Genomic DNA, 26,197 nt, shown 5'->3' with positions numbered 1-26,197 from the left:
GCCGTATCGCGTGTTTACTCATGAGTAGGCATATTGCCATAGTCCGTTGGAAAGGGCAGGCTGAGAGGAATCCAACGACACCAGAATGGTCCCAATCCAGTAAATGCAGCCCCCCAAAATACCTGAGAAGCTCCCCCCTCCCAGCTGCAAGTCTGAGCCCAAAACAAAGTCACATGGCTACGTTTACTCGCGAGTAGGTGGACTTGCCTTTGTCGAGGCAGGCTGAGAGGCTCCAAGGATGTCAGAATAGTCCTGATCCAATGAGTGCAGCCCCCAAAAACACCAGAGAAGGAGATTCCTCCCTCCCAGCTGCCTCCCTCCCAGTCTATGGAGCCCTATGGAAAGCAAAGCAGCCTCACTGTCGTGTTTACTTGTGATTAGGCAGACGTGCCTTGGCTGGTGGTCAGGCCAGGCAAAGGGGAATGTGAGGACACCAGAAGGGTCCTGATCCTATGGAGCTGCTCCAGAAGGCAGTCTCCCCCCCCCAAAAAAAAAAGAACAAAAAAGAGACTTGAATGGTAAGGGGAAAGTTTTCTATTTTGCACTTGCAAAGCCAGTTGGGTCTTTGTATTGATATGCATGAAACAGAAGAACTTTAAACTGGGCACTGGGAGGGCTGGAAATCTCACTGATTCTTTTTGGGGGGTTGTTATTGCACTTCTGTACTGCAGTGAGTCATGGACTCTTCGCTCACAACAGGAGAGGAAACTGAACGCTTTCCACATGCGCTGCTTCCGATGCATCCTCGGCATCACCTGGCAGGACAAAGTTCCAAACAACACAGTCCTGGAACGAGCTGGAATCCCTAGCATGTATGCACTGCTGAAACAGAGACGCCTGCGTTGGCTCGGTCATGTCGTGAGAATGGATGATGGCCGGATCCCAAAGGATCATCTCTATGGAGAACTCGTGCAAGGAAAGTGCCCTACAGGTAGACCACAGCTGCGATACAAGGACATCTGCAAGAGGGATCTGAAGGCCTTAGGAGTGGACCTCAACAGGTGGGAAACCCTGGCCTCTGAGCGGCCTGCTTGGAGGCAGGCTGTGCAGCATGGCCTTTCCCAGTTTGAAGAGACACTTTGCCAACAGTCTGAGGCAAAGAGGCAAAGAAGGCCCATAGCCAGGGAGACAGGCCAGGGACAGACTGCACTTGCTCCTGGTGTGGAAGGGATTGTCACTCCTGAATCGGCCTTTTCAGCCACACTAGGAGGCAAAGAGGCAAAGAAGGCCCATAGCCAGGGAGACAGACCAGGGACAGACTGCACTTGCTCCTGGTGTGGAAGGGATTGTCACTCCTGAATCGGCCTTTTCAGCCATACTAGGAGGCAAAGAGGCAAAGAAGGCCCATAGCCAGGGAGACAGACCAGGGACAGACTGCACTTGCTCCTGGTGTGGAAGGGATTGTCACTCCTGAATCGGCCTTTTCAGCCACACTAGGAGGCAAAGAGGCAAAGAAGGCCCATAGCCAGGGAGACAGACCAGGGACAGACTGCACTTGCTCCCGGTGTGGAAGGGATTGTCACTCCCGAATCGGCCTTTTCAGCCACACTAGACGCTGTTCCAGAAACACCATTCAGAGCGCGATACCATAGTCTTTTGAGACTGAAGGTTGCCAACACGGATATTGCAGGCAGACTACAGAGTAAGCCCCATTGACCACTATGGGACTTACTTCAGAGTAGACATGCATAGGATTGGGCTCACAGGCTGCAATCCTACCCACACTTTCCTGAGAGCAAGCCCCATTGACCACAATAGGATTTACTTCAGAGTAGATTCACTTGGTGGAACAGGACTGGCTCCCCCTTATTTAATTATTTTATTTTAACTTAATTATTTATAATTACTTATTTTAATTGCTTGATGATGTCACTTCTGGTCATGACGTCACTTCAAATGGGTCCTGGACAGATTGTCATTCTAAAAAGTGGGTCCCAGTGCTAAAAGTTTGAGAACTGCTGCAATAAGTTGTTAGTAAGTTGACATGGAGTGTGTGTGTGTGTGTGTGTGTGTGTGTGTGTGTGTGTGAGAGAGAGAGAGAGAGAGAGAGAGAGAGAGAGACTCTACAAGTTTTCAAAACCACTAAAATCAGAATTTGGAGGAATAATATCATCATGTTATATATCAATCAATGTGTAATTTCATGCAGAATGCATTGAAACAAACCACATTGAAATATCTGTGTTCTAACAAAAGGTACTGCCAAAAAACCGGTGGGGGCAGGGCGATGGTACATCACCATGTCCACCTTGGGCGTTGCCCCATCCACTACATGGGGTGATGCGCAGGCCTCCCACACCGGGTGACGCAAATCCTAGTGACGCCACTGCATGGATCTGTACAGCAGGCTATTTCTAAAATTGGGGGGGGGAAGCTTCATGAGCAGGGACAGCCCACCCATGAGGCTGGATGAAACAGCTGCCTCCAATGGAAGGCTTGTGGAAGTAAAAAACTAGCAGGAAATGCCCCACATCATGTGCCTGCCCTGCAGCCTTTCCTGGCCCATGACCTGCCTGATTCCACCCGGTCACTGCCCCAACCTCTTCTCGTGAGTGGGAAGCACATGAGAAGATGATTGGGGGAGTGATTTACTTCCTCCCCTTTCAGTGCCATTGCAAATTATCACAGTAGCAGAACTGCAGCAGGAAAAGCAATCCAGGAAAAATAATCATAAAAAGAGCCATCAACTCCTTTTCTTCTTTGCTTATTTTCCTTCTCCTCTGCCACCTGTCCCTTCTTCTAAGCTGGCCAGGCAGGGAGTGAAGCAGTTCTGCTTTCAGGATCCTTCTGGCCTGAGCAGTTTTGATGAAGTAGCAGCGGAGAAAGAGGTGAGAAGGTGGTGGTACTGGAGGAGAAGGCAATGGTAGTAGTAATGGTAGAGACACAGTTTAAAAAAAAGGAGGTGAAATATGGTGCTGCTTTTGACACCAAGTCAGCTTGGACTGGGCCTGTTCACAAGTAGTTTGGCTATTGTGCTAGCGCAGACACAATCCCTTCTGTATATATAAATAAGCTTTCTAGATCATGGTTGACATTTAAAATTGCGGGTCTATACACCAGGAAGCATCTCTGACAAGATTATATTTTAGCTATCAAAACAGGAAAACATTTCCGTGTATAATGTTGTGTATGAACTGAGCCACATAACTATAGATTTGGAAAAGATTTGGATGCTTATGGATAATTATTGTTTTTGAACAGGTAGATTTAAACTTTGTCTATAATTTGAATATTCAGCATCCCTAACTTTATGTCCTTAGACTCAATTATGTTATGCTTCCCATGTCCTGAATTATTTATGGCGCAGTCGCATCCAAGGATTCAAGGTCTGACTCTAATTTTGAAGCACTGTTTACTTCAGTTTAGATTTGGGTGTTTACTGGTTTTAAAATTCTCTGCTTCTAATTAAATTATTTTGAACTCGATTACCTACTCTAAAGGCTGAAGTTTAACTGTTCGGAAGAATTTAGTTTCAAGCCCCAGAAATCTTTAGCTCCACCAGTATTCTTTCAGATGTGCTGTAAATAATTAAGGGTCTGATCCAGAACTGTGCATGCCAGCTCAGCACACAGTGTTGAAAATGTGCTATAAGGACCGCCTGTGACACATTCCACCAGGCAGCATGGGCACTGGCTCAGCGTGAGGCTGCGCTGAGACAGCGCTGGGAGGAGGATGGGCAATTGCAGCCGGGAGCTCGGGGCAAACACTGGGTGGCAGGGAAGTAAGTGGGGGCATGGGGGGAGGCGTTTCAGGTTGGGGGAGGGTTAGGGACAAGGCGTGGAAGCGGAGAGAGCAGGGCAGAAAGAGGGGCAGGCCCAGCGGATCTGAGCTCTGTTGGATCCATAGCCCCGCGCTGGGCCTCCTGGCACAGGGCTGCTTTACTCTGCGTCAGATAAATGGCCAGTACAGAGTTGAGTAGCCCTATTATGGGGCATTTTACCTTACCCAGGGAAAGGGGATGAATTTTCCCTTCTCCTGAGGAGATGCCAGCAGGTGCCTGGCATGCTCAGGATGCCATGGAAGCCATTTTGATGCCGCTGCAGCTCTGGGTGCTGAGTTGCTCAGGATCGGGCTGTAACAGCCCAAAAGTCTATTCAAGCCCCACTGAGCTCAATGAGCCTTAATTCTAGTTTAGTCTTCTTAGGATTGCAGCCTAATCCTTTTAATTTTAGGATCCACCTGAAGAATTAGCCATAGCCATATAACTATTCTGCTAGTTAAGAACTAACATCCTCTAGAACTGAGACAATTGTTTAGCTTTTCAAAACTTCTTAAAAGAAATTAAATTCATGATAAGTATAAATATTGAATCAATATATGTGCAATAATTTCTCTTTGGGTATTTTCTTTTTTTCCCTTCATTTAAAGTTCCAGTGTTGGTGAGATGTTAATCCAAATAAATATTTATGTTCAAGTATAGTAAATAAAACAAAGTATTATGTATCAAAAAGCATGTAATGGGGTTTACTAAATACTTGTTCCCATCTGTTCCTAATCACCCTCATCTCAGCAATAATAAGTTTCAGACTGGGTAAAAGTAAAGCGCTTTTTTGCACCAATCATTGCTTGCAATGAATATTGTGCTATAATTTAATCAACAGAATGGACAGAAAACTATCGAATGGCTTCTCCATTGCAGGACAGTAATAATATCCATGAACTCCACAGTAACAATTAATTAGTTTAAAAAGATGTTTACCTGCTCCTCGAGTGTGATTAAAATCTCCTTTAACAACTCTACATGATTTTCCATCACCATTGCAGACACCACAGTGATCTTCCCATGCCAAAGATCCCAGTATGCCATCACATCCAAACTTCTAGGGTAAAAATGAAGTATTTTACATTCTACTTAAGGTCCTACTATGTCTTTTAATATATCTCCCAATAAAGCAGAACTTAATGTTACATTATATTGAGTCATATCAGCAAAAAACAACACTAGTTCTGGGAAAGAAGAATGCTCTATGGTGCTGACCTAACTTTTTTTTGATAGTCATTTCTGCTCATTTTAACATACGGAACAGGGAAACCACTTTCTGTTTTTTGTCTTCCAATATTTTGAGGGACACAGAGACATATTGCCCTTTGTCAACATCAATGTCATGGAACATAACTTCCATATCGGCCCCAAGTTTAGCTACACAATAACTTTTCAACAACATAATATTAGTATATCTTTTCCATTACTCATGATTAAAGTTCAAATATAAGTGGTTTCATATTACAATAACTTCAATCAAATATTCTATGACATTACCAAAACTTTCTAAAAAGTAAACCTCACTGTGTCCTCCTATAGTACAGTAATTCTCTTACTTGATCCAGAAATTAAATTTACTTTAATTAAATTATTAGCTCCCCTTTTCTTTTCCACATATGCAGAGCCAGCCACAGGAACACTGACTTTCAAGACACCCATGGTTTCTTCCATCGGTCTCAATGAACTATTCAGAAATGACTGTCATAGCTATTCCTTTATGCACTGAGGGAAGGAATGCTACTAAATGGAACAGGGTCATAGGAAGCTGCCCTTATCCTGAGTCTGACCCTTGACTCACTACTGATCTATCTCACTACTATCAGAACTAACTAGAGTAGTTTTAGGAGAGAATTTTTTCTCTGACTTACCTGGAGTCGCTGGGGATTAGATCTGAGACCTTCTGCATGCAAAGCACATACTCTACCACTGAGCTACAGCCTCTCTTTCACTTTTGCTTTTAAGGGTTATCTAGCTGTTTTTAACAAATGTGCCTGAATGTACTAAAAACAGCTGGTGCAGTTTATTCTCCTATCTATGGAAATTAAACAAGGTGCAATTGTTCTACCTGTCAATAAAATTGTGTGAGATATAGTGAGCAACATACATTCAAGTCCAGAAATAGTACCATTTCCTGGAGCCTTAAAAATAATCCTTGGGCATTTTTGCTCATCTTTTTCTGAACTCTGATTAATGTTCACAACTTGAGCAAAAAATAGACATAAAATTAAAAGCAGAGAAACACTTTCTGTTTTTGTGTAATTGGTTTTCCTGTTCAGTGAAGGTATCTGCCTTCTTTGAACATGTTTTTGCACATGCGCCCAGAAAGCAGGCTAGTCATAATAAATGGTACTCTTTAGGCATACACAGAAAATTTCATTTTATGTTCCAATCCACCGAAGAACTTTCAAGGAAATAGTACTTGATTCATAATGTATTCTGATATTATGAGCGGTACACATTTGTAGCCCGCTCTCCCCAAACCAAGCATATGCAGGACTTTCATTCTTGAATGTGTCGAATATTGCTCTGTACAGGCACAGAACTCAAGTGAGTCCACCCAGAGACTATGAAGAAGAACACATGGTTGGTGCTATGCTGGGGCGCCACATAAAGGAGAATAAATTTAAAAGTGGGGCCCAGATTTCGAAATGTTTGTGAAACACTGCAAAACAAATACATATGAAAATTGGTTTCAAAGGGTTGATTTCACCTGACATCTGCCATTTGCACATATATCCAGGTCTTGATGTCCACATGGTGTTCCATCCATCACTTTCTCAGTTACCAATACAGGCTGATCTTTTCCATTTGGAGAGCAAAATAATGTGCAAGGTTTTTCTGTATATATGAATAAGTTAAAAAAAAAAGTTCAGCTTGATATCTTTGTTTACAAAGAAGCAACATTCCTCCAATATTAATCATAACACCTAACTATATTCTTACTATATTCCACATAGGAGCTATTCCACATATTGCAAATTACCATGAGATTAAATGAGAACTGCACAACATCATGAGGTCCCTATTATTTTATTACGTTGTTCACAAGAGAACCTCTCCTTTCAAGCAGTCATAAGAACATAAGAACATAAGAAGAGCCCACTGGATCAGGCCATAGGCCCATCTAGTCCAGCTTCCTGTATCTCACAGCGGCCCACCAAATGCCCCAGGGAGCACACCTGATATCAAGAGACCTGCATCCTGGTGCCCTCCTTTGCATCTGACATAGCCCATTTCTAAAATCAGGAGGTTGCACATACACCTCATGGCTTGAAACCCATAATGGATTTTTCCTCCAGAAACTTGTCCAATCTCCTTTTAAAGGAATCCAGGCCAGATGCCATCACCACATCCTGTGGCAAGGAGTTCCACAGACCAACCACACGCTTGAAAGGAAAAGAAATATTTTCTTTTGTCTGTTCTAACTCTCCCAACACTCAATTTTAGTGGATGTCCCCTGGTTCTGGTGTTATGTGAGAGTGTAAAGAGCATCTCTCTATCCACTCTGTCCATCCCCTGCATAATTTTGTATGTCTCAATCATGTCCCCCCTCAGGCACCTCTTTTCTAGGCTGAAGAGGCACAAATGCTGTAGCCTTTCCTCATAAGGAAGGTGCCCCAGCCCAGTAATCACCTTAGTCGCTCTCTTTTGCACCCTTTCCATTTTCATTATGTCTTTTTTGAGATGCGGCGACCAGAACTGGACACAATACTCCAGTATTAGTCCTGTTAGGAATGAAAATATAGCAAATGCTTCCTTTTACTCCCAGCTAGACAAATTGGAGGTGTTGAGATGTACAGCTGACAAACTGATAGTTGACAAAGAAAATGTATTGAGCCTTATGGAAACTGAAATGGAGCAGCAGGTGTGTGTTTACTCATGAATAGGCAAACATGACATGGTCCACTTAGAAGGCCAGGCCGAAGGGAACACAATACCACCAGAACGGTCCTGATCCTATTAATACAGGCCTTCAAAGCAGGGGTGGTCTGGTGGTTGAGCAGAAAGGTTACCCGATGAATGCTAAGCAGAAACAGTCCTGGTTAAATTTTGGTTGGGAGACAGAAAGCTGATAATGCTGTTGTGAAACAACAGAGCCAGGAGGATTGGCTTGGGCAACCTGAACTGCTTCTGCTGGAAGCTTACAAAGCATATCCAGATACCAGATGTGATGACCATGCTGTGAAGGATTCCATCTGGAAGTGAAGGGTTCTGTAGCTGCCTGTAGACCAATTATTGTAAAAACACATTTGTGCTCTAATGTGGAGCTTTGTAAGCTGCCTTGGGCATTTTCTTCAGCATGGTAAAGGTGGGATATAAATTTCTCAAATAAATAAATCATGAGAGGGAAGTTCTAAGCAGACAAGGAAAATGCATTGAACCCTGTGGAAAGTGAAACTGTTTACTCGTAAGTAGGTGACTGTTCCTCGACTCTTATTGAAGGCAAAGAGGAATGTAAGGCCACAGAATAGTCCTGATTCAATGAACTTGGGGTTCAACAAACATTCCAGAAGGCAATCCTTACCACCCACCCACCCCCATTGTAAAAAGGATAAAAACAGAAGCCTGAGTGGCAGGTAAAGTGAAACTTTTTTTTTAGTCTCGTAAAGCTAAGTGGGTCCCAACCAAGGTGATCAGATACAATGGAGGACAGAGTGCCTATATCTTTAACCATTGTATAGAAGAGGAAATTTTGGCAGGTGCAGTTCAACATGGAAGGGTTTAAAAAGCTACACTTGCCAAAATTCCCTCATTTATACAAAGGTTAAAAGTACAGGCACTCTGTCCTCTATTGCATCTGGTCACCCTAGTCCCAACAGAGTGTTGTTTTAAAAAATGGGTCCCAGTGCTAAAATGTTTGGGGATCACTGGCTTAGGTTAATTTTAACGTGACACATACAATAAACATTTGGCAGCATGCTCTGATCCTACTTAAAGGCATTCTTAAGAAATTAAGCAACTTTGATACACTGTAGTGATGAGGGGTTTACAAAGGTTGGCTGCCTAGCCAGACAATATTTGTGGTGACCACTAACCCCTTCTTTCTTCCCTGAGTCCTCTGGCACATGCAGAGGCTTGGAGAGAGGCAGAGTATTCTCTTTGTGCTCAGATATGGAGGAGGTAAGAAACAGTAGCATCTCTCCCTCTGCTCAAAAGAGACTCCTCTTTCTTACCTTTCCCAAAATGCAGCATAAATTCATATATAAAGGAGAGAGGGTGCTGCTCAGAATTTTACTTGCCAGGGGCTTTTGCCTTAGCAAGTTGGTGGATACCTGGTAGCGATATATGCAATATGTGAAGAGTTGGAAATCTGTTAACGCCTGGATTTTTAAGAAAATGTTTCATGGCCAACCAAAATATACACTCCATTTGAGTGTTTGCCAAAATCCAATGCAGGGTATGTAAAATATTAAAAAGCTAAAAGCCACGCTTCCTTTCTCTTCTTTGAAAATAAAAGTTTGCGCTCTTTCTGTGACCAATGCGTTATGAAGTTTTATAATTGTGTTTCTTTTCTTGTGTTTCACTTGTATATTCTGTTTCATTAGTATGCAGTTGGACTACAGAGCAATGAACCACTCTAATCTTCTTACAGCCCAATCCTAAGCAAGTCTACTCAGAAATAAGCCCTATTGTGTTCAATGGAGCCTAACTCCCAGAAAGTATGCATACAATTGTAGCCTTACTAAGTAAATTGAAGTATTTGGCTACAATGTATTTTTTGAAAAAAATTAAGGCTCAGGGTTTTGTTTTTTAAATTGCTAATCATCCACAGTGAGACAACAAACGGTAAACATAATGTTAGTAGCTGGAATGTGAATTATGCTTACCTTCATCTATAACAGCTTGCCACTGGTGTATATGTTTCTGATATGATGGCCTGACACTGAAGACCTGACATTGCCAATCCCTGAATGCAGGTACTCCAGGAGGGCAAGAAGGATTTTCACATATTTTATATTGTATTCTGGAGCCATGACATCCCCCTCCTTCTTGAACTGGACTAGGGAAAACAAAACAAAAAAATAGTAACATATTTGCAGAGCACATTTTTTTGAACCATTTTGCCTGTACACATTATGTTTCACGTACTGGGGTTGTAGCAAGTGGTGACCTGTGTCTGTATGCAGATACATGCCAACTTTTAAGCAGTAATGAAAGGCAAAAGGATAATCTAGTTCAGTGGTTCCCAACGTTTTTTCACTTGCGTACCCCTTGGCAGTCCATTTCCATATATTGTACCCCTCATATTAGCCCCACAAGGCATTTTAATGCCAGCCCTGCAAGACCTGCCTTTTTCCGCCATTATTCAATTCCTTTTCAAGTACCGCTAAAGGTCCTGGCAAGTACCCCTGGGGGTACACGTACCCCAGGTTGGGAACCACTGATCTAGTCAGAGGTAACTAATGTAACAAAAGGAGTATGTGGCAAATGTATCAAGATAGCACTGCATAGACACTGTTGCCCTAAAGTAGAGATGTCTGAAACCACTGACAATCACTGAGTTTCTCTCTCTCTCTCTCTCTTTGGACTATCAAACATGAATCAATGCATACAACCAAATTAAATAAGATGAGTAATATGACACTCCTTATCCATCTTTTTGAACTTTAAAAAACAACAACAAACAAACAAAAAAGCAGCCAGTTGGGAATATGATATGAATCTTGATCATGGTGCGGGGCAGGCTGCCCAGGGGGGTTATGGGAAGGAGGACAGGTGCTGTGTTGGGGTCACTATACAAAACCAATGCATTTGTGTACAAAGCTAGAGGATCATATGTGAGAATTCTTGCATACATAGCCTGGCAGGGAGTACTGGGTCCTTTATATCCTGATTCCTAAGGAGGCCCCCTTATCTTCTATCCTCCAGATGTATGCTCCTCCCTTCTTCTTTATGCTCCCATCTTCCTTCAAAGCTCTTTTGTCCCTCCAGGGTCCTTGAATTTCCCCTTCCTCCCTCTCCTCTTCTCCCATCCTCCTTTCCTGTCTAATCTCAACCCCTTCTGAGGGCTGATAACAGCTCCTAACAGTCTTCAGCTCCTGCTAATGATCCTGCTAATGATCAGCTGAGGAGCTATCCATTTCACCTGAATCAGCAGCACCTGTGAAGATGTCATCACTTGGCTCTGTAGTTGCAGTCGAGCCATTGCTTTGACACCACAGAGCTCTTGCCACACCAAGGTCAGCTGTGACACCTCACAGTACCACATACATTTAGAGAGTGTGTAATGCAGAGTGAAAAAAAATGCCTGAAAATTTTCATCCAGTTTCCAAGTTTTCATGCACCAGTATTTCCCAGATACATTTAGGGTGCAAACCAAACCTGCACTGGAGCAGGCAAGCCAGGAGGCTTGCGCTGCATCCAATGCAGGTTCATTGGCTCCAGTGGCTCAGCCAGGGGCAAGGGGAAGCTCTTCCCCTTACCCCTGGGTAAGGGCTGCTCGCCCCAATGGGTCTCCTCGGACCTGTTCCACCTCCGGAGGTGGTGCAAGTCCGACGAGAGCGGAGCAGCTTTAAGCTGCTCCGTTCTCCGCAGGGACAGGGGTTGGGATCTGGCATAACTGCCGGATCCCAGCCCCGCCCCTGGGGCCGCCCATTGCCCACCCTCCCCCTGCCCAGAAACGGCACCCCACCTCCTCCCCGCCCCCCACGCCTATTGTTGCTGCTTGTGTCGGTGCAGGTGCGCCGACACAAGCAGTGGCAAGGAAGCTGCCGTGGAAGCTTCTGCTGGCCTCCGCGCATCTACATGCACCAATGCAGCTTCCTCCCATGGAGGCGCAAACATGCTGTACGGCATGTTTGTGACACTCCTATGCCGGCCCAAGGGACTTGGGGCGGCATAAGGTGCAGTTAGGATTGTGCCCTTAGTTATTTATTTCACATTTTTTACTACCCTTCCTCCAAGGAGCTCAGGGTGACGTACATAGTATCTCCTCTCCTTTTGTCCTCACAGTTATCCTTCCTGTCATACCGATTTCCTGAGGAAACTGTTCTCCCCCTTACACAGGAACTGCTCATCACTCATACAGCTGGAAGTCAATGTGGCATACAGAGTTCTTCCCACCCCCCATTTTATCTTTACAACAACAACCTTGTGATAGACTGCGAGAAGATGACTTCACCACGTCACTCAGTGAACTTTGTGGCTCAACAGGGATTTGAACCAATGTCTCCTAAATCTTAATCAGACACACTAAACACAATACCACACTTGCTTGATGATTCCTTTTTTCACTGTGAAAATGGAACAAGTGGAAGGATTAATCTGCTGTGACGGACAGGGTGATGTCTTGTCTGTTTGGAATGTTTAATCCAATTGCCTTCCACCCAGGAATGAACTACACAAGGCTTGAGAGTGGTCAATCAGAAATGTGCAATTAAAACTGAAGGGGGAGAGAGGAGGGAGGAAAAGGACAATTAAGTGGAATTGGACAGAACTGGTTGATGTTCAGAGTTGGTTGTTGGAATTAAGCGGGAGTGGGAATGGGAGTGGGAGAGGTTAGTGGATTGTGTGGAGATGGCAATCAAGAAGACTTGCCAGACTGGTCTGTCACTGGTATAAGTACAGGTGAAAGTAGCAATGATTTTGGTAAAGAAAATCATATCCTGTTATAAGACCAAAGTCTGGTCCTCAATACAGTGAGGCACAGACTGGGTCTTGCCAGATCTATACTCTCATTCAGCTCAATATATCATTTATAACCAATTCTAATAATCTCAGGGCACAAGCCTAACCAGGTCTACTCAGAAGTAAGTCCTATTTTGTTCAATGGGGCTTACTCTCAGGAAAGTGTGGGTAGGATTGCAGCCTCAGGAAGCTTTCTGTAATGAGAGGAAATAAGTGCTCAGACATACACACTTTGACTTGTTTGCTTTCTCTGACTAAATTCATCAGTCAAGTTGTATCCTCCTAAGCCACAGTTATCTGTGCCCAGTCTGAAGATATGAAACCGTAACATTGTGTTAAGTCTAAAGAAACAGTAACCAAATAAGCCATCTGCCCCCCTTTTAGGAAGATAATGAACACTGCATGTTCTTCTTTCAAAATCTAGCCTCCTAAGTACTCTTGGAGAAAGGTTCCTAATATAAATACCTAGACACTGTTCTTCATAACACTATGAGCTCACAGAACAGAACCATCAAAGCCATATTCTATATTAAAAGTGTTACAACACATACGTTTTTGCTCATGTGTCTTGCTTCCATTTGAAGGTAACCTGTTACATGTACCCTTCCCCAAATGCAATCCTGATTATGATTGGGGAGCTCATGCTTTTTATTTTTTAACCAAAAGTTCAGAGAGGCAGAAACCCAACACATTTCTCATTTATTGTGGTCCTAATGTGATGTAACTTCTGCAAAAGACTGAAATTTCCTCCACACTAGAAGGCTATTCCAGTCCTGAGTGGTTCACATGTAGCACATCTCTGTGTAAAAGAAAGGGTTAAGTGGATTTTTTAAAAAAATTTTACCCAGAGCATCTACGTTGTCGACTGCTGATTCCTGTGTTGCAGGTTCTGCTACAAGTGCTCCATGTACTCCATTCGCCTTCCACGTGTCCAATTAAAGAAGTCCTACTGGTACATTCTCCAGCCTTACACCACTATTGTAAAAGTCAGCTTTCAGGTTAATGAACAGAATCCTTTATTGGCATATAAAACAAACAAATCTTCAACTATATACAATTGATCACCCAGGAAGCAAATTGACTTCTTGATTGTGTAGCTCAATGAGCTGATATAGGAAAGTCGCTACAGTATCTGCTATTTCCACAGAAGAACCACTTAGGAGGTAGCATATTCTTGCCACATCAGTAAACCCTTCTTCTTAGTACAGGATCCAGATATCTTTGAAGGATCTTGTAGAAGGGACAATAAAAAATGGAGTGGACAATGGTCTCCACGCTTCCCATCCCACAAGGGCATCGCCTAGACAGGAGCACATTAAGTCTGGCAAGGGAAAAAGCTCTCCTTTTTTGATAACTGAGTAATGAGTATAGATATGAGGCTACTTGACTATGCAATATAGGAAACTCCATACTTATTGGGGAACATGCTGTATTTGCTATGCTGTAAAGATCCTGCCTTTCAATGTCAAGAAATCTGCGTTTGATGCACTGAAACACCTCTTGATATGGCAGCTTTCAGGTTAATATATTAAGGCACATACTTAATAATTCACTGTCCTACATATTTAAACAGGCCTCTTTGGAATGAACTGCATCACAAAATGGACAGGAGATTGATCTAGCACCTACAGGCACATTAAGATAAGTGGTTTTTACACCTTTCGAGGTTCACTGCTCCCTACTGCTCCCAACAGGTGAGCTCCCATTGCTTGTTCCAGCTCCTGACAACCTAGCAGTTTGAAAGCATGTAAATGTGAGTAGATAAATGGGTACCACCTCGGTGGGAAGGTAATGGTGTACCGTGCGCTTAGGCATCTAGTCATGCCAGCCACATGACATGGAAACTGTCTATGGACGAATGCAGGCTCTTCAGCTTAGAAACGGAGATGAGCATTGCCCCTAAAGTCAGACACTGCTTGACACTGCTATGCTTGACACTGGGGGGTGAACCTTTAGGTTCACTGCTTAAACAGAGGCATGGAAAGTGGAACAAAGCAAGACTTCCCACCCCCAATAAAAGATATCCTGCCTTCTTTGTTGTCAGTCTCAAAGCATGACCTGCTGCTGAGACTGCCCAGACCACTCTGGTTCCACAACTGCATGTGCACCTGTGGTGTAAATAAACAGGGTCAGATGCGGGGTAAGCATACCTTGAGGCTGTAAGCACAAGTTGCAAGGATTAAAGCGCATACAAGTGCATATAGCGCTACCCCTCCTCCTAATTCAAAACCACTCTCTGAACTCCTATGCATATTCTAAAAGCTCCCCTGTCCTTGAACTGTGGCCACTGAAAACTGTAAGGGACATTCTGTTTTTACTGAAGCTCTGTTTTTTTTTGTTTTTTTGTTTTTACTTTTTTAATTATCAAACCGAATTAGGCTTAACAACTTCTCAACTTCTGAGACCTGCAAGTACATCAGCATGATGGATATCAAAAATTACTTTCAGTAGATTAATAACTTCTGTGAGTGTTATAACTAATCTGCTCTTCATATGATTGGCCCTATGCCATTAAAAGTGTACATGTCAGCACTGGCCCTTCCTTGTGATACAATATTTTCTCTGCAACAGGACCAATTCACTTGAGTGACTGCTCAAATATCTAGTGCAGGGGTGTCCAAAGCTTTTGGCAGGAGGACCACATCATCTCTTTGACACTGTGTCGGGGGCCAGAGGAAAAAATAATTAATTTACATTTAAAATGTGAATACATATGTTTACATAAATGACAATATTAAAGATATACTTATATGAAAGAATGAAGGTCTTGCAATAGCTCAAGGCCTATAAAAGGCCTTGCACAAAGCAAGGCTGGCCTTTCTTTTGCTGCTGCTACTGCATCATAGACGTGAAACAATAAGCAGTGGATGGAACCCTCACCCCACAGGTCATGCGAGTGGTCAAACAGTCGCCCTCACACTGGGAGCAGTTGCACTGGGCCAGTGTGGGCTCCAACAAATCTCTGGAGGGCCAGAGACTCATTGGAGACTGGGGGATCCCTGAGGGCTGCATTGAGAGGCCTCGAGGGCCGCAAGTGGCCCCAGGGCTGGGGTTTGGGCATCCCTGATAGTGGCTTCGGTTTGAAACCTTGCGCATTGGCTTGTGGTTTTAATTTTAGCAACAGCCATATTGCCCATGTAACAAAGTGGAGTACACTGCCTAGATTGCGGAAGTTTAGCAATCCCATTTGCGCAAACTGAAAAAGGCACAAGAGATAAAATAGATGTCTTACTTGCACTGATTCCACTGTGCATTTTATTTCCACTGAAAACCTATCTTTTTTTTTTCTATCCTGGATCTTTGATCTCAACTATGTTATGATTGTACATAATCAAAAAATTTGCATAAGTCTGAACACAACTCATGAATATTTCTCCTCAAATATTATGCTCATGTTTTAAAGTCAGCTTTTATAAACTAGGACAATAATTTAGGATGAATTTGGTGCTCTGAATGTTCTTAATAGGCACTTGAGAAACATTTGGTAACATAAGTTCTTAAACATCTTTGTATTAAAAGACATGCAAATGCAAAATCCATCAGACAACATATTATGAGGATTTATAATATTCTGTGAGAAGCTCTGGGACTAGAAAGCAATGAACTGATTACACTAATCCAGAAATAAGATTTCTTTTTCTTATCAGATATATGTGACCAACCAAAAATCCCATGGCCTTTTTCTGGATTTTAGTTTTGGATTTCACTCAATTGGTTTGTCCTTCTGAAAATAAGGATATCAGTTTCCACTATTGGATGTGTTCCACAATGGAATGAGAAAATGAGGTGCCAGTCTGCATCCTGCAGAATGACTACAAATCAAAAGTTTCTATCATAAAAAAAATATATATGAAATTGTCATGTATAATACACCTGCAGAAGCACTTCAAATTAGGTCAAGAGTAAAGAAAGGAAAATATATTGCACAGAAAGAAGAATCCCATTTATTGAAGTCCAATAGTATTAGGAAATTCTCATTATATCTGCTTTCATCACAGGCCCATAGCAATCCAATTGAGAAACCGTTCTTCCTAAGTATCAAACCACATGTACATTAAATGTATAGTTTGAGCCCCTGTGTGCTTGTGGGGGGATTGGTTGAAAATCAGTCACGGGGGGACAATTAGTCAGGACTGTGGAGATGTGAAAGGAAGTTTAACCCTTTCCATGGTTACATGTGGACCATGGTCACAATCTAGATTTTCACCATATACACACCTGCTATTTACCTTGCGGGAAGCTCCCACTGATGACTGCAGGAGCTATTCCTAGGGAACAGCAGCCACAGAAGGCCTAATCTAAACAGGAAGCACACTAGAGAAAAAGGGTTAAAGTCACCTTTCATGATCCCAACTGGATCCTCCAGCAGTTCATTTTCAATGAAAATACCAAATACACAGGGCTAAACTAGATGATAAAAATTCCATGTAGTTTGGTTCTCAGAAGATACAAGTTCCTGGAGAGAGGAACAAGAGTCTTTGACCCTCTGTATTTTAACTAATATGAAAAGGAAGCTGAGGACTCATGCAATTTGGGCCATTTCCGAAGAAATAAAAGGTTTTGATTTAACCTTTAGTCAAATTGTAAGATGTAAAATGGAAGTACAGGTCGAGCCTCATTATTCATGTGGGTTCCGTTCCAAGCACTCAAAAAACGCACTATATGGCAAAAAACGCACTATAGCAAATCAATTTAAAAAACAAAGTTTCTTTGTTCCGGTGATTTATAAACAACCTTGCTGACCTTTGTGATGTAAGATAAGAATCATTAAGAAGACAATCCATCAATCTGTCTTCCTCCAAGCGCTTACAAAGGCGCTTCACTCAGCCCCTCCCTTCACCAATGCAAAGTAATCACCTTTCTTTCACATGCTCAGGGGAAGGGAGGGGTTGCCTGGAGAGAGGATTGATGGACTGTCAGCCAGCTGTCCTCTCTCTCTCTCATTAAGGAGGCTATTGTTAAAGGACTGTTCAGTTTTTTAAACTGATTTTAAAGGGATGCACTTTTCCCCTTCTCCAGGGATCAGCACATTCCTTCTCATTTGTAGGGGCCGTTCGTGCTGAGTCAAATCTGTGTATAAAAAATCCATGTATAAATAGGCTGGACCTGTACTCTTCTAGGTAAGTAGATTTCAAAATAAACAAACAGTAGGGGGGAATGGAAAACATACCTTATCAAATGACAGTACTGAACTTTTAAAATAACTGCTATAGATTAAGAGTACAATCCTGACTATGAGTTAGGCTGGCACCGTAACACATGCGCCTCCTCGGGAGCAAGCCGTACCAGCTCACGAACGTGTGCTGGCACACGGAGACTGCATTCAGCCTCTGTGGCAGCTTGTAGGGTGAGCCTTGCATCAGCCGAGCTTGGTCGATGCAAGGTTCTAGGGTGGGCAGGGAGGAGGCAGGGAGGAGGCGAGAGGGAGGCGTTCTAGGGCAGGGGAGGGCAGTCCTGGGAGCAGGTGGGGAGCAGGAGGTGGGGCTGAGATCCAGCTGTTATGCCGGATCCCAACCCCTGTTCCTGAGCAGTGCTGAGGAACAGCGAGTCCCTGTTCCTCAAATATGTGCCACCTCCTGAGGTAGTACAAGTCTGAGGAGACCCACAGGGGCTGCATTGGCTTACCCAGAGGTAAGGGAAGAGTTTCCCCTTACATCTGGCTGAGCCACTTTGGCACCCTATCTTGCTCTGGATACAGTGCAAGCCTCCTGGTTTGCCTGTTCCAGCATAAGATAGGATTGCGCTGTAAAATGATTCCTGTGGGCAATTTTAAATAAAGTCATAGGTGTAGGTTCATGTCATGAAAGCTTACTTAATTTCAGAATCCTTTATACAAATCAAATGTTGTTTGAAAATAAGTAAATTTTCTAAGTGTGTGACAGGTTTATACATATAAGCATTATATAGTACATTAGTGTAGCACTGATATACAGTACTACAACTTTGTGAAGTACGAAATGATCGTACTCGTACTAGGAAATGATCTCTCTCTGTCTCTCTTCCTATCTATGGTTTTGAAGGATAATTACAGAAATTTGACTGAAGGTTCTTTTCTACCAGAAATAAGTTTATAATGTGTGGTCTGGAATATCTAAATCAATTTATGCTGCTTTTAAAATTACAAAGTGCCCAATAATACTATTAAAAAGTGTGTTAGCAGTAGCTAGTTCAAAAACATAAAAATATATTTTCCAGTATGTAAAAATGGATTGCTGTTATTATTATTAATTTGATTTTCTCTGTAAACTGCTTTGTGAACTTTTTGTTGAAAAGCGGTATATACAATAGAACCTCCAAAGTTAACCACCTCTCTATATTGACCACCTCCTTAAGTTGACCTAATTTTCACAGTATGGACAGACACTGCAAATACACTATGGGAGACCAACCTCTCTATATTGATCACCTCCGTAAGTTGTATCTTGATCACTTCGACCATTGCACAGAGTATTAATTTACCCTCCGTAAGTTGCCCATTGAACACGATACTGTGGGCCTGTGTTTTGTCTGGTTTGTCCCATCTTGGAAAAGCAAGAAGCCACGTGACAATCCCTCCCCTACGCCTGCTAGCATGTGTGCAAAAGGGTTTTTATAAGTGGGCACAATGCACATAGCCGACAGACCTGCGCCGGCTACCGATTGCACCTGGACATGTACCAAGTTGTGAGGGACATGAGGTTGCTTGTGCATAGTGAAGCCACTGTCCTTTCACTTTGGTTCCCATCATCGGTGCATTACTTTACACTTATATTTAAACACAACTGCTATTTTGCTGCCTATTCTCCCAGTTTGGAGAGATTCTTTTGGAGCACTTCACAATCCCTTCTGGTCCTCACCACTCAGAAAAGTTTAGTGTCATCCACAAACTTGTCCACGTCCCTGCTTATCCCTGTTTCCAGGTCATTTATGAAGATGTTGAAAAGCACCAGTCCCAGGACAGATCCTTGAGGCACTCCACTTTCCACCTCTCTCTACCTTTTTTGTCAATTGCCCATTGACACCCACTCTCTGTTTCCTGGTCCTCAACCAGTTACCAATCCATGAGAGGACCTGTCCTCTTATTCCCTGACTGTGGAGTTTTCTCAACAGCTTTTAGTGAGGGACCGGATCAAACACCTTCTGGCATTTAGTGAATCTGAGGAGGCCAGGCAGCCTAAGTAAAAAGTGTTTGTTTTTCAGCTGTTGGGGCTGTGTAACATGCTACATGCTATGGGCTGGCAAGGTGGTCTGCCTGTCTGCTATGAAATCAAGTGTTTGTTTTTTTTTAACTTACAATTTTTTTTAAGCTTATGCATTTTCAGGGTTTTTTTTAAACACATTGTGGGCTGTTTATTCTCTGTCTCTTGATATAGATATAGAGGATATAAATAGTAAGCATCACAAGAGGATCAATTCTCATTGATATTTGCAATAAAACTTTTTAAATATCCAATCTAAATAACAACTTGGCCTTGCATTTGTTGTCCTGGGAGCTAAACATGATAATATTTAAATGCCTTTTTTTTCCATATGTTGACCACCTCCCTATGTTGACCAATTTCCTCCAGTCCCTTGGGTGGTCAACTTAAAGAGGTTCTACTGTACTGTTAATATCATTATCTTCCAATCAATCAATCAATCAATCAATCAATCAATCAATCAATCAATCAATCAAAATTTAAAACACAAATAATATGTTCTCTGAAAGGCATGAGCAAAATAAAAACCACCACCACCTAAACAAAATAACTGATACTCAACTTTGACTTATTTAGAAGAGGTATTTTAGATTGTACCTTTCCAGTGTCACAATCAGTCCCATCCATTGGTGGATCCAGCTTAGTTTTGCATTCTTTCTCCCCTTCCACCTTACACCACAACCCAGTGCAAATAACATGCTGGAAAGAAACATTGACAATTTAAATGCTAGCATATAAACATGCTTCATTAATTGGTTTTAGATGTTGTTAAATATATCACATGAACAAATTCTTCAAGCTTAAAGGTGAAGAAAAATTACGCTATTGCCCCAAATATACTTCCTTTCTCCTGTCCAGCCATGGACAAAGTAGAATCAGGGTTTCATATTAGGAAGGATTCCATTGAATAGCTCACAAAAAATTGAATGGCATTGACTTCCCTGTTCTTCCTACCTCCTAATGCCACTCATATTAACGATTCAAGTGCAATGAAGGTAATTGACTAGTATTCCAGTGAGTTAAGTTAATCATGCCAAAGTGAAGACAGAGTGGGTTCTTCAGAACTGCTGAGGAGAAGAGTTGGTGGCTGGAAAGGAGAGACTGAGAGCTGGGGAATGACAATTGAAATTGGAGTCTCAATGTTGCACATGGAACTGCTCAAATTAGCCTCATGCCAAATTAAGGGGTGTCACCCTTCCTGTGGTTACAGCTGTGGAACTTCAATAACCAAATTGGAACTATGCTGTGGATGGGAGATGGTTTGCAACAGATCACGTACACATATTCCTGTGTAATTGGTTTCATAAATATGCAAACACTGAGTTTTCAAACAGAACAACTACATGAACCAAGGATGACTCTAACATAGTGCTATATGCCAACCTACCTCTCCTCATGCAGGCACTATGTTAACCATCCTTAGTTCATTTAGGGTGCAATCCTAACCAATTTTCCAGCATTGACCTAGCCAAGATGCAGACTCAAGGTAAGGTAACAAACATGCCCTTACCTTGAGGAGGCTTCCTTGACTGCCTCCCCACTGCAGGATGCAGTGCACACCACATTGGCACAGCTATGTCAGTGTTCCACATACTTAGATACTTAGGGTGCAATCCTAACCCTTTATGTCAGTGCTTTCCAGCACTGAATTAAGGGCAACGCCACTTCGAGGTAAGGGAACAAACATTGCTTTACTTTGAGGAGGTCTCCATGACTGCCCCCCAACTGCAAGATGCAGCACACGTCCGACTGGCATTGCTATGCCAGTGCTAGAAAGCACTGACATAAGGGGTTAGGATTGCGCCCTTAGTTTTTCTGTTGGAAAACTCAAACCATGAGCTGCTGTTAAATAGCCTATCTGGTCATTGAGTTCAGTGGTTTGACTCTATCACGCCACTGCTCCAGCAGCTGCAGTAGCAACCAATTTGTTTCTGGGCACAATTCAAGCTGCTGGTTTTAACCTTTAAAGTACTTTATGACTTGGAAATAGAATATAAGATCATGTGAGAGGACCCCTTAAGATCATGTGAGAAGGCTCTCATGTAAGTGCTACCCCTTATAGGTGCCCCAAGGGGTGGCAGCAAGAAACAGAGACTTCTCTGTGGTGGCATGGTAACTGTGGTACTCCCTCCTTGATGATTTAAGAAGTGCCTCTCTTCAGAATTGTTCTGACAGGGGTGAGAGATCTTTTTATTTAGAATAGCATAATAGTTGCTAGGGGTGGATGAGTTGGGGGGACAAGTAATGGATATTCTGTTCTTACTGTTGTTTTTAGTGGGTTGTTTTTTTTCTTAAATGCTGGTTGGTTGATTTTAATATCCTTTCCATTGGTCTTATGTTGCTGCTGTAAAATGTTTTATTTTATGTGCTATGTATTCTGCCATAGGGTTTATTTTACCAGATGTGTTTTGGTTTTTACTTTATATTTTAATGTTTGTACATTTATTATTGTTGTATTTTTATATTTATTACCAATACATTAATAATATAATAATAACTTTATTTATATCCTGCCCTTCTTCCCAAAGGGACCCAGGGCGGCTTACATTAGCCACCTAGAATGCCATTTGGGAAAGGGTAGAAATCTTTTAAGAAAATAACCAATAGAATCAAAATGAAAAGAAACATGTCCCATTGGCACCACTACGCCAGTGCTGAAAAGCACTTACATAAGGGGTTAGGATTGCACCCTAAGACACACAATGAATAATCCTTTGACCCTGTAGAATATATTTTGATCAAGAAAACACACAAAGGTAAATCCACTGTGGAAAACAAAGGAATATTTATCACAAATGTTACAAGACAAACACATGAAGCCTGGCAAATTGAAATGTCTCTGTGAGGAACATTAGGATTTCATTCAGTAATATTCAGCCACACAGTAATAAATCAGCATTACTTTCATTTGGACAGCTCACAGCCTTTATACAAAAAAGCAATATAGACATACAGGAACTAAAATTATTCTTTCCATGTGTTTTGGATCCTCTAATCTTGTCTTTCTGACATGATAGCCTTTATGATCAGTTATATCATTGGAAAAATTTTTTTAACAGATTTCCTCAAAATCTTACCATGGGCCTCATTCAAAAAAGCTGGGAATATTTGCCCAAATAACAGACACAGTATAAAATTTCTTTACAGAATTGGTAGAAGAATTGTCAAACCCAGTCCACACTAGCTGTGTGAAACAGTCAGTCTTGTCACCATGGAACAGCTGGGCAGCCCAATCCTAAAGTGCACTGCCACCAGGTGCAGTGGCACCAAAGTGGCTACACAGCTGCTTCCTGCGGCCCTGCAGTAGCCACTGGAGGTCTTCTTGGAGGAAGGGGACTTTTGTCCCCTTCCCCCAGTGAAAGCCCCAAACCCAACAATGGGGTTTCTCAACCCTGCACAGGCTATTTTGCTGGTGCAGACTTGAAAGTTGCTGGATCGGGCCTTCTGGCTGGTCCCACCCCCTCCCACCCTGGTTCTTCTCCCCACCCTGCCCTCCCTCCAGCCTGGAATGCCTCCTCCCACCCCTAAGGCCCTGACTGCTGCCTGGAGCTCTAACCTAGCTCTGGGAAATGTCCAGTGCTGAGCTCAGTGCTGACTGGCGCTGGGCCAGTGCTTATTCAGCACAGGGTGTCACGAGTGTGCTTTATGGCACGTTTGTGATACCCAGCACTGGCAGTACGCTCGTACTGCTGGAGCTGAAGAGTTCAAGATTGGGCTCTTAGGTACTGAAAAATTCAAGACAAGCTAGAAACAATTTGGAATAGCTTTGTGCAGCCAATAAACATTTCAGAACCACCCCATCTTTCCTTATTGTTTAACCTACCACTTTGTTTCTATCACAGAAGGTTAAAAAAGGTCAAAACCTCAATTTATTATAGGATAAAGTTTAAGTTTTCAATCACTGTTACCTGCATTTCTTGGCAGAAAGAGGCAGTTGGTCCAAAAAGAATCTGACACTGTTCATCTGCTGTGTATGTCATCCCTGGCAGTTTTGAAGGAATAATCACAGAGTTGATGCTCTGGGGATTTGTCTGTAGCAAACAGTTACTGGCCTTTGACCTGGCAATACACAGACTTTTAGAAGATGATGAATACTAATAAAGGCTGGTTATTGCACTGACATAAAACATGCATTTTCCACAAAGAAGGAATTGTATATCTAAAGAAGAATGCTTAAAGTGCCTTTTTCTTCTTAATTAGGAAAACAAAGAGTATGCTTTTAAATTGGTGTAAAAGGTTGAACTAACAAATTATGACCATGAATGTGTCTGTTCCACATGTTGTTTCAAATTATCAGTTTTTTAAAAATAAAGGAGAAAAAAATGGGAAAAAAAATTAGAAACAAAACATCTAATAAGAGAAACTTTCCTTTTAAATGTACACATAATTTATTCAGATGCACATCTGTAGCCAATTCCTGGGTATTGCACACAGTCCCAAATCTGGAAAACGCATGGGTAGACCTGATGGCTAGATCCAGATTCTAGAGCTAAATCCAGATCTAGCTTCAGGATTCTGTTCTTCTTTGATCAGTAGGGTACTCTGAATTTACAGTCACCCTCTTTGTGCAAGTAATAAAGGACCATTGCCCTGAATGGTTAGATTTGTGAGCAATGTCATAAAATATGTTCTAAAATCAGCTTCAGAGAGAAGCGATGGGCAAACATGTAATAAATACAAGACCAAGAAGTATAATTTTTTAAAAAGAATATAACTGTGTGTGTGCGTGCATGTGCCAAAGTCCTTGTGGAGAGCATGGTCAGATTCAAGGCCACATACTATACTTCTCCAAAAATTCATAATGATACCATTTATGTTTTTAACAAACTGAACCCTGATGGTATTTGTGTATTTTTTTAAAAACACACAAAACCCAATGTATCCGTTCATCAGAAGCCATGACACTTTCACTGAAAACAGGTGTTCTGATAAAAAAAAAAAGGAGCATGCAATTGTTTAGAAGTGAGCCCCGATTTTCTATTCAAAGACAGATAAAACAGTTGGAGATGTTTACTAAGGTCTTGCAATCCCACAAAGCAAGAGCAGGAGGCAGACTGGAAAACAGATGGTATGTGGTTGCCAACCACTCTGGGTGAGGAGAGCCCAGATGTCTTGTGAAGTCTTGTTCAGTTGCACAGGCTAAATGGCCAACTGAGGCCAAGAAGCAGAGGATGACTAGCAGCCAATAACCTTGCTCCAATTAGGGGAGGTGGCTGAGAGGGCCAAGTATGACCAACAGCCCTTTCTTTCTGAGCCTGAAGTCACTGGAAAGTGTTCCAGAACATTGAATGAGGGAGATAAGTGTTTCTGCAGTAAAACATGTCCACTCAAACACATGGGGAAAAAACAAGAGTACAGATCTCTCCTCCTCCCATCTGGCATGCCATGATGTAATCACATGGGGTGGCAGTTGATTAAAATCACCCCACCACCTACAAATTAAATTCCACTTAAAAGTTCTATTTAATCCATACATTGAGGACAGATGGAGGGAGAAACATGCACACCCCACCTCCCCCATATAATTGAGGGAGCTGGCTAGAGTATTGTCCGAACTAGCTCCTTAAAGCAGAAGACAAGGCACTCAAGAGACATAAACAGCATAAACTAACACTATAACAGAGTGTACATGAGGCAAATTTAGTGGAAATTATACTTTTCCCCCATCTACTAATGCAGGGTGTCTGAACTTTTTGGCAGGGGGGCCACATCACCTCTCTGACACTGTGTCCAGGGCTGGGGGGAAAAAAGAGTTAATTTACATTTTAAATTTGAATAAATTTACATAAATGAATACATTAGAGATGGATCTTATATGAATGAATGAAGATCTTGCAACAGCTCATGGCCTATAAAAGGCCTTGCACAAAGCAAGGCTGGCCTTTCCTTTGCTGATACTGCTGCATCAACAGATGTGAAACAGCAAAGCAGTGGAGAGAGCCCTCGTCCCACAGCTCACATGAGAGGTTGAATAGTTAGCCATCACACTGAGAGCAGTTGCGCTGGGTCAGCATGGGCTCCACCAAGTCTCTGGAGGGCCACAGCTCATTGGAGACTGGGGGCTCCCAGTGGGCTGAACTGGGAGTCCTCAAGGGCCGCAAATGGACTCAGGGCTGGGGTTTGGGCACTGCTGCAGATGTCTAGTTGACATCATGTGAACTAGACATGATCTAGTTCCTTTCAGGTAGCAGTTACCCTTCTCTTCAAAGTGCAAGTATTCTACTGCCTTATTCAGCCATGTGAAGAATGTTCTGCAAAATCCTTTGATAGACAGTGCTTAAAGAAGCAGGATTCTCCTGAGTTTAAGGTTTTGTACAGAAGAGGAAAGACTTGTTTTTGATTTAGTGTGCATATTAATAGCCAGGAACAGCATTAATTTAGGTCTGCAATAAACAGGGTTGTTATTGATTGTCTTTTGCTTGCAAGATATTTCTTAGTTTGTATCTGATGAATTTTTGTTATGATGATCCATGGAGGCCTGATGGGGTTTTCAGCTGATACACGGAATGGATTTTCCAGTGAGAGTCCTTTGTACCTTACTTTCTCCCCTGCATTTCCATTTCACTATGTTGCCCTCTCTTTTTCCCATGGGATACTGCAGAATTGGCAAAAGGATGTACAACCCAAC

The 26,197-nt window shown here is 42.4% G+C and overlaps 1 protein-coding gene across 2 annotated transcripts in view; it reads right to left on the bottom strand.

Annotated features, from left to right (window-relative positions):
- ADAMTS19 (ADAM metallopeptidase with thrombospondin type 1 motif 19) overlaps positions 1–26,197 on the bottom strand; it is a 166,577-nt gene that overhangs the window by 56,510 nt on the left and 83,870 nt on the right. For both annotated transcript variants that reach the window (XM_066615010.1, XM_066615011.1), the window contains exons 10-15: positions 23,478–23,628; positions 20,167–20,268; positions 13,236–13,366; positions 9,592–9,764; positions 6,474–6,601; positions 4,700–4,820 (exon numbers count right to left, since the gene is read on the bottom strand). In XM_066615010.1, the coding sequence (XP_066471107.1) occupies positions 4,700–4,820; positions 6,474–6,601; positions 9,592–9,764; positions 13,236–13,366; positions 20,167–20,268; positions 23,478–23,628 (806 nt within the window). The remainder of the gene's footprint in view (positions 1–4,699; positions 4,821–6,473; positions 6,602–9,591; positions 9,765–13,235; positions 13,367–20,166; positions 20,269–23,477; positions 23,629–26,197) is intronic.

This window comes from Tiliqua scincoides, chromosome 2 (assembly GCF_035046505.1).
Source record: "Tiliqua scincoides isolate rTilSci1 chromosome 2, rTilSci1.hap2, whole genome shotgun sequence".
Lineage (NCBI taxonomy): Eukaryota > Metazoa > Chordata > Lepidosauria > Squamata > Scincidae > Tiliqua > Tiliqua scincoides.
This window is presented reverse-complemented; position numbering and strand designations above follow the sequence as displayed.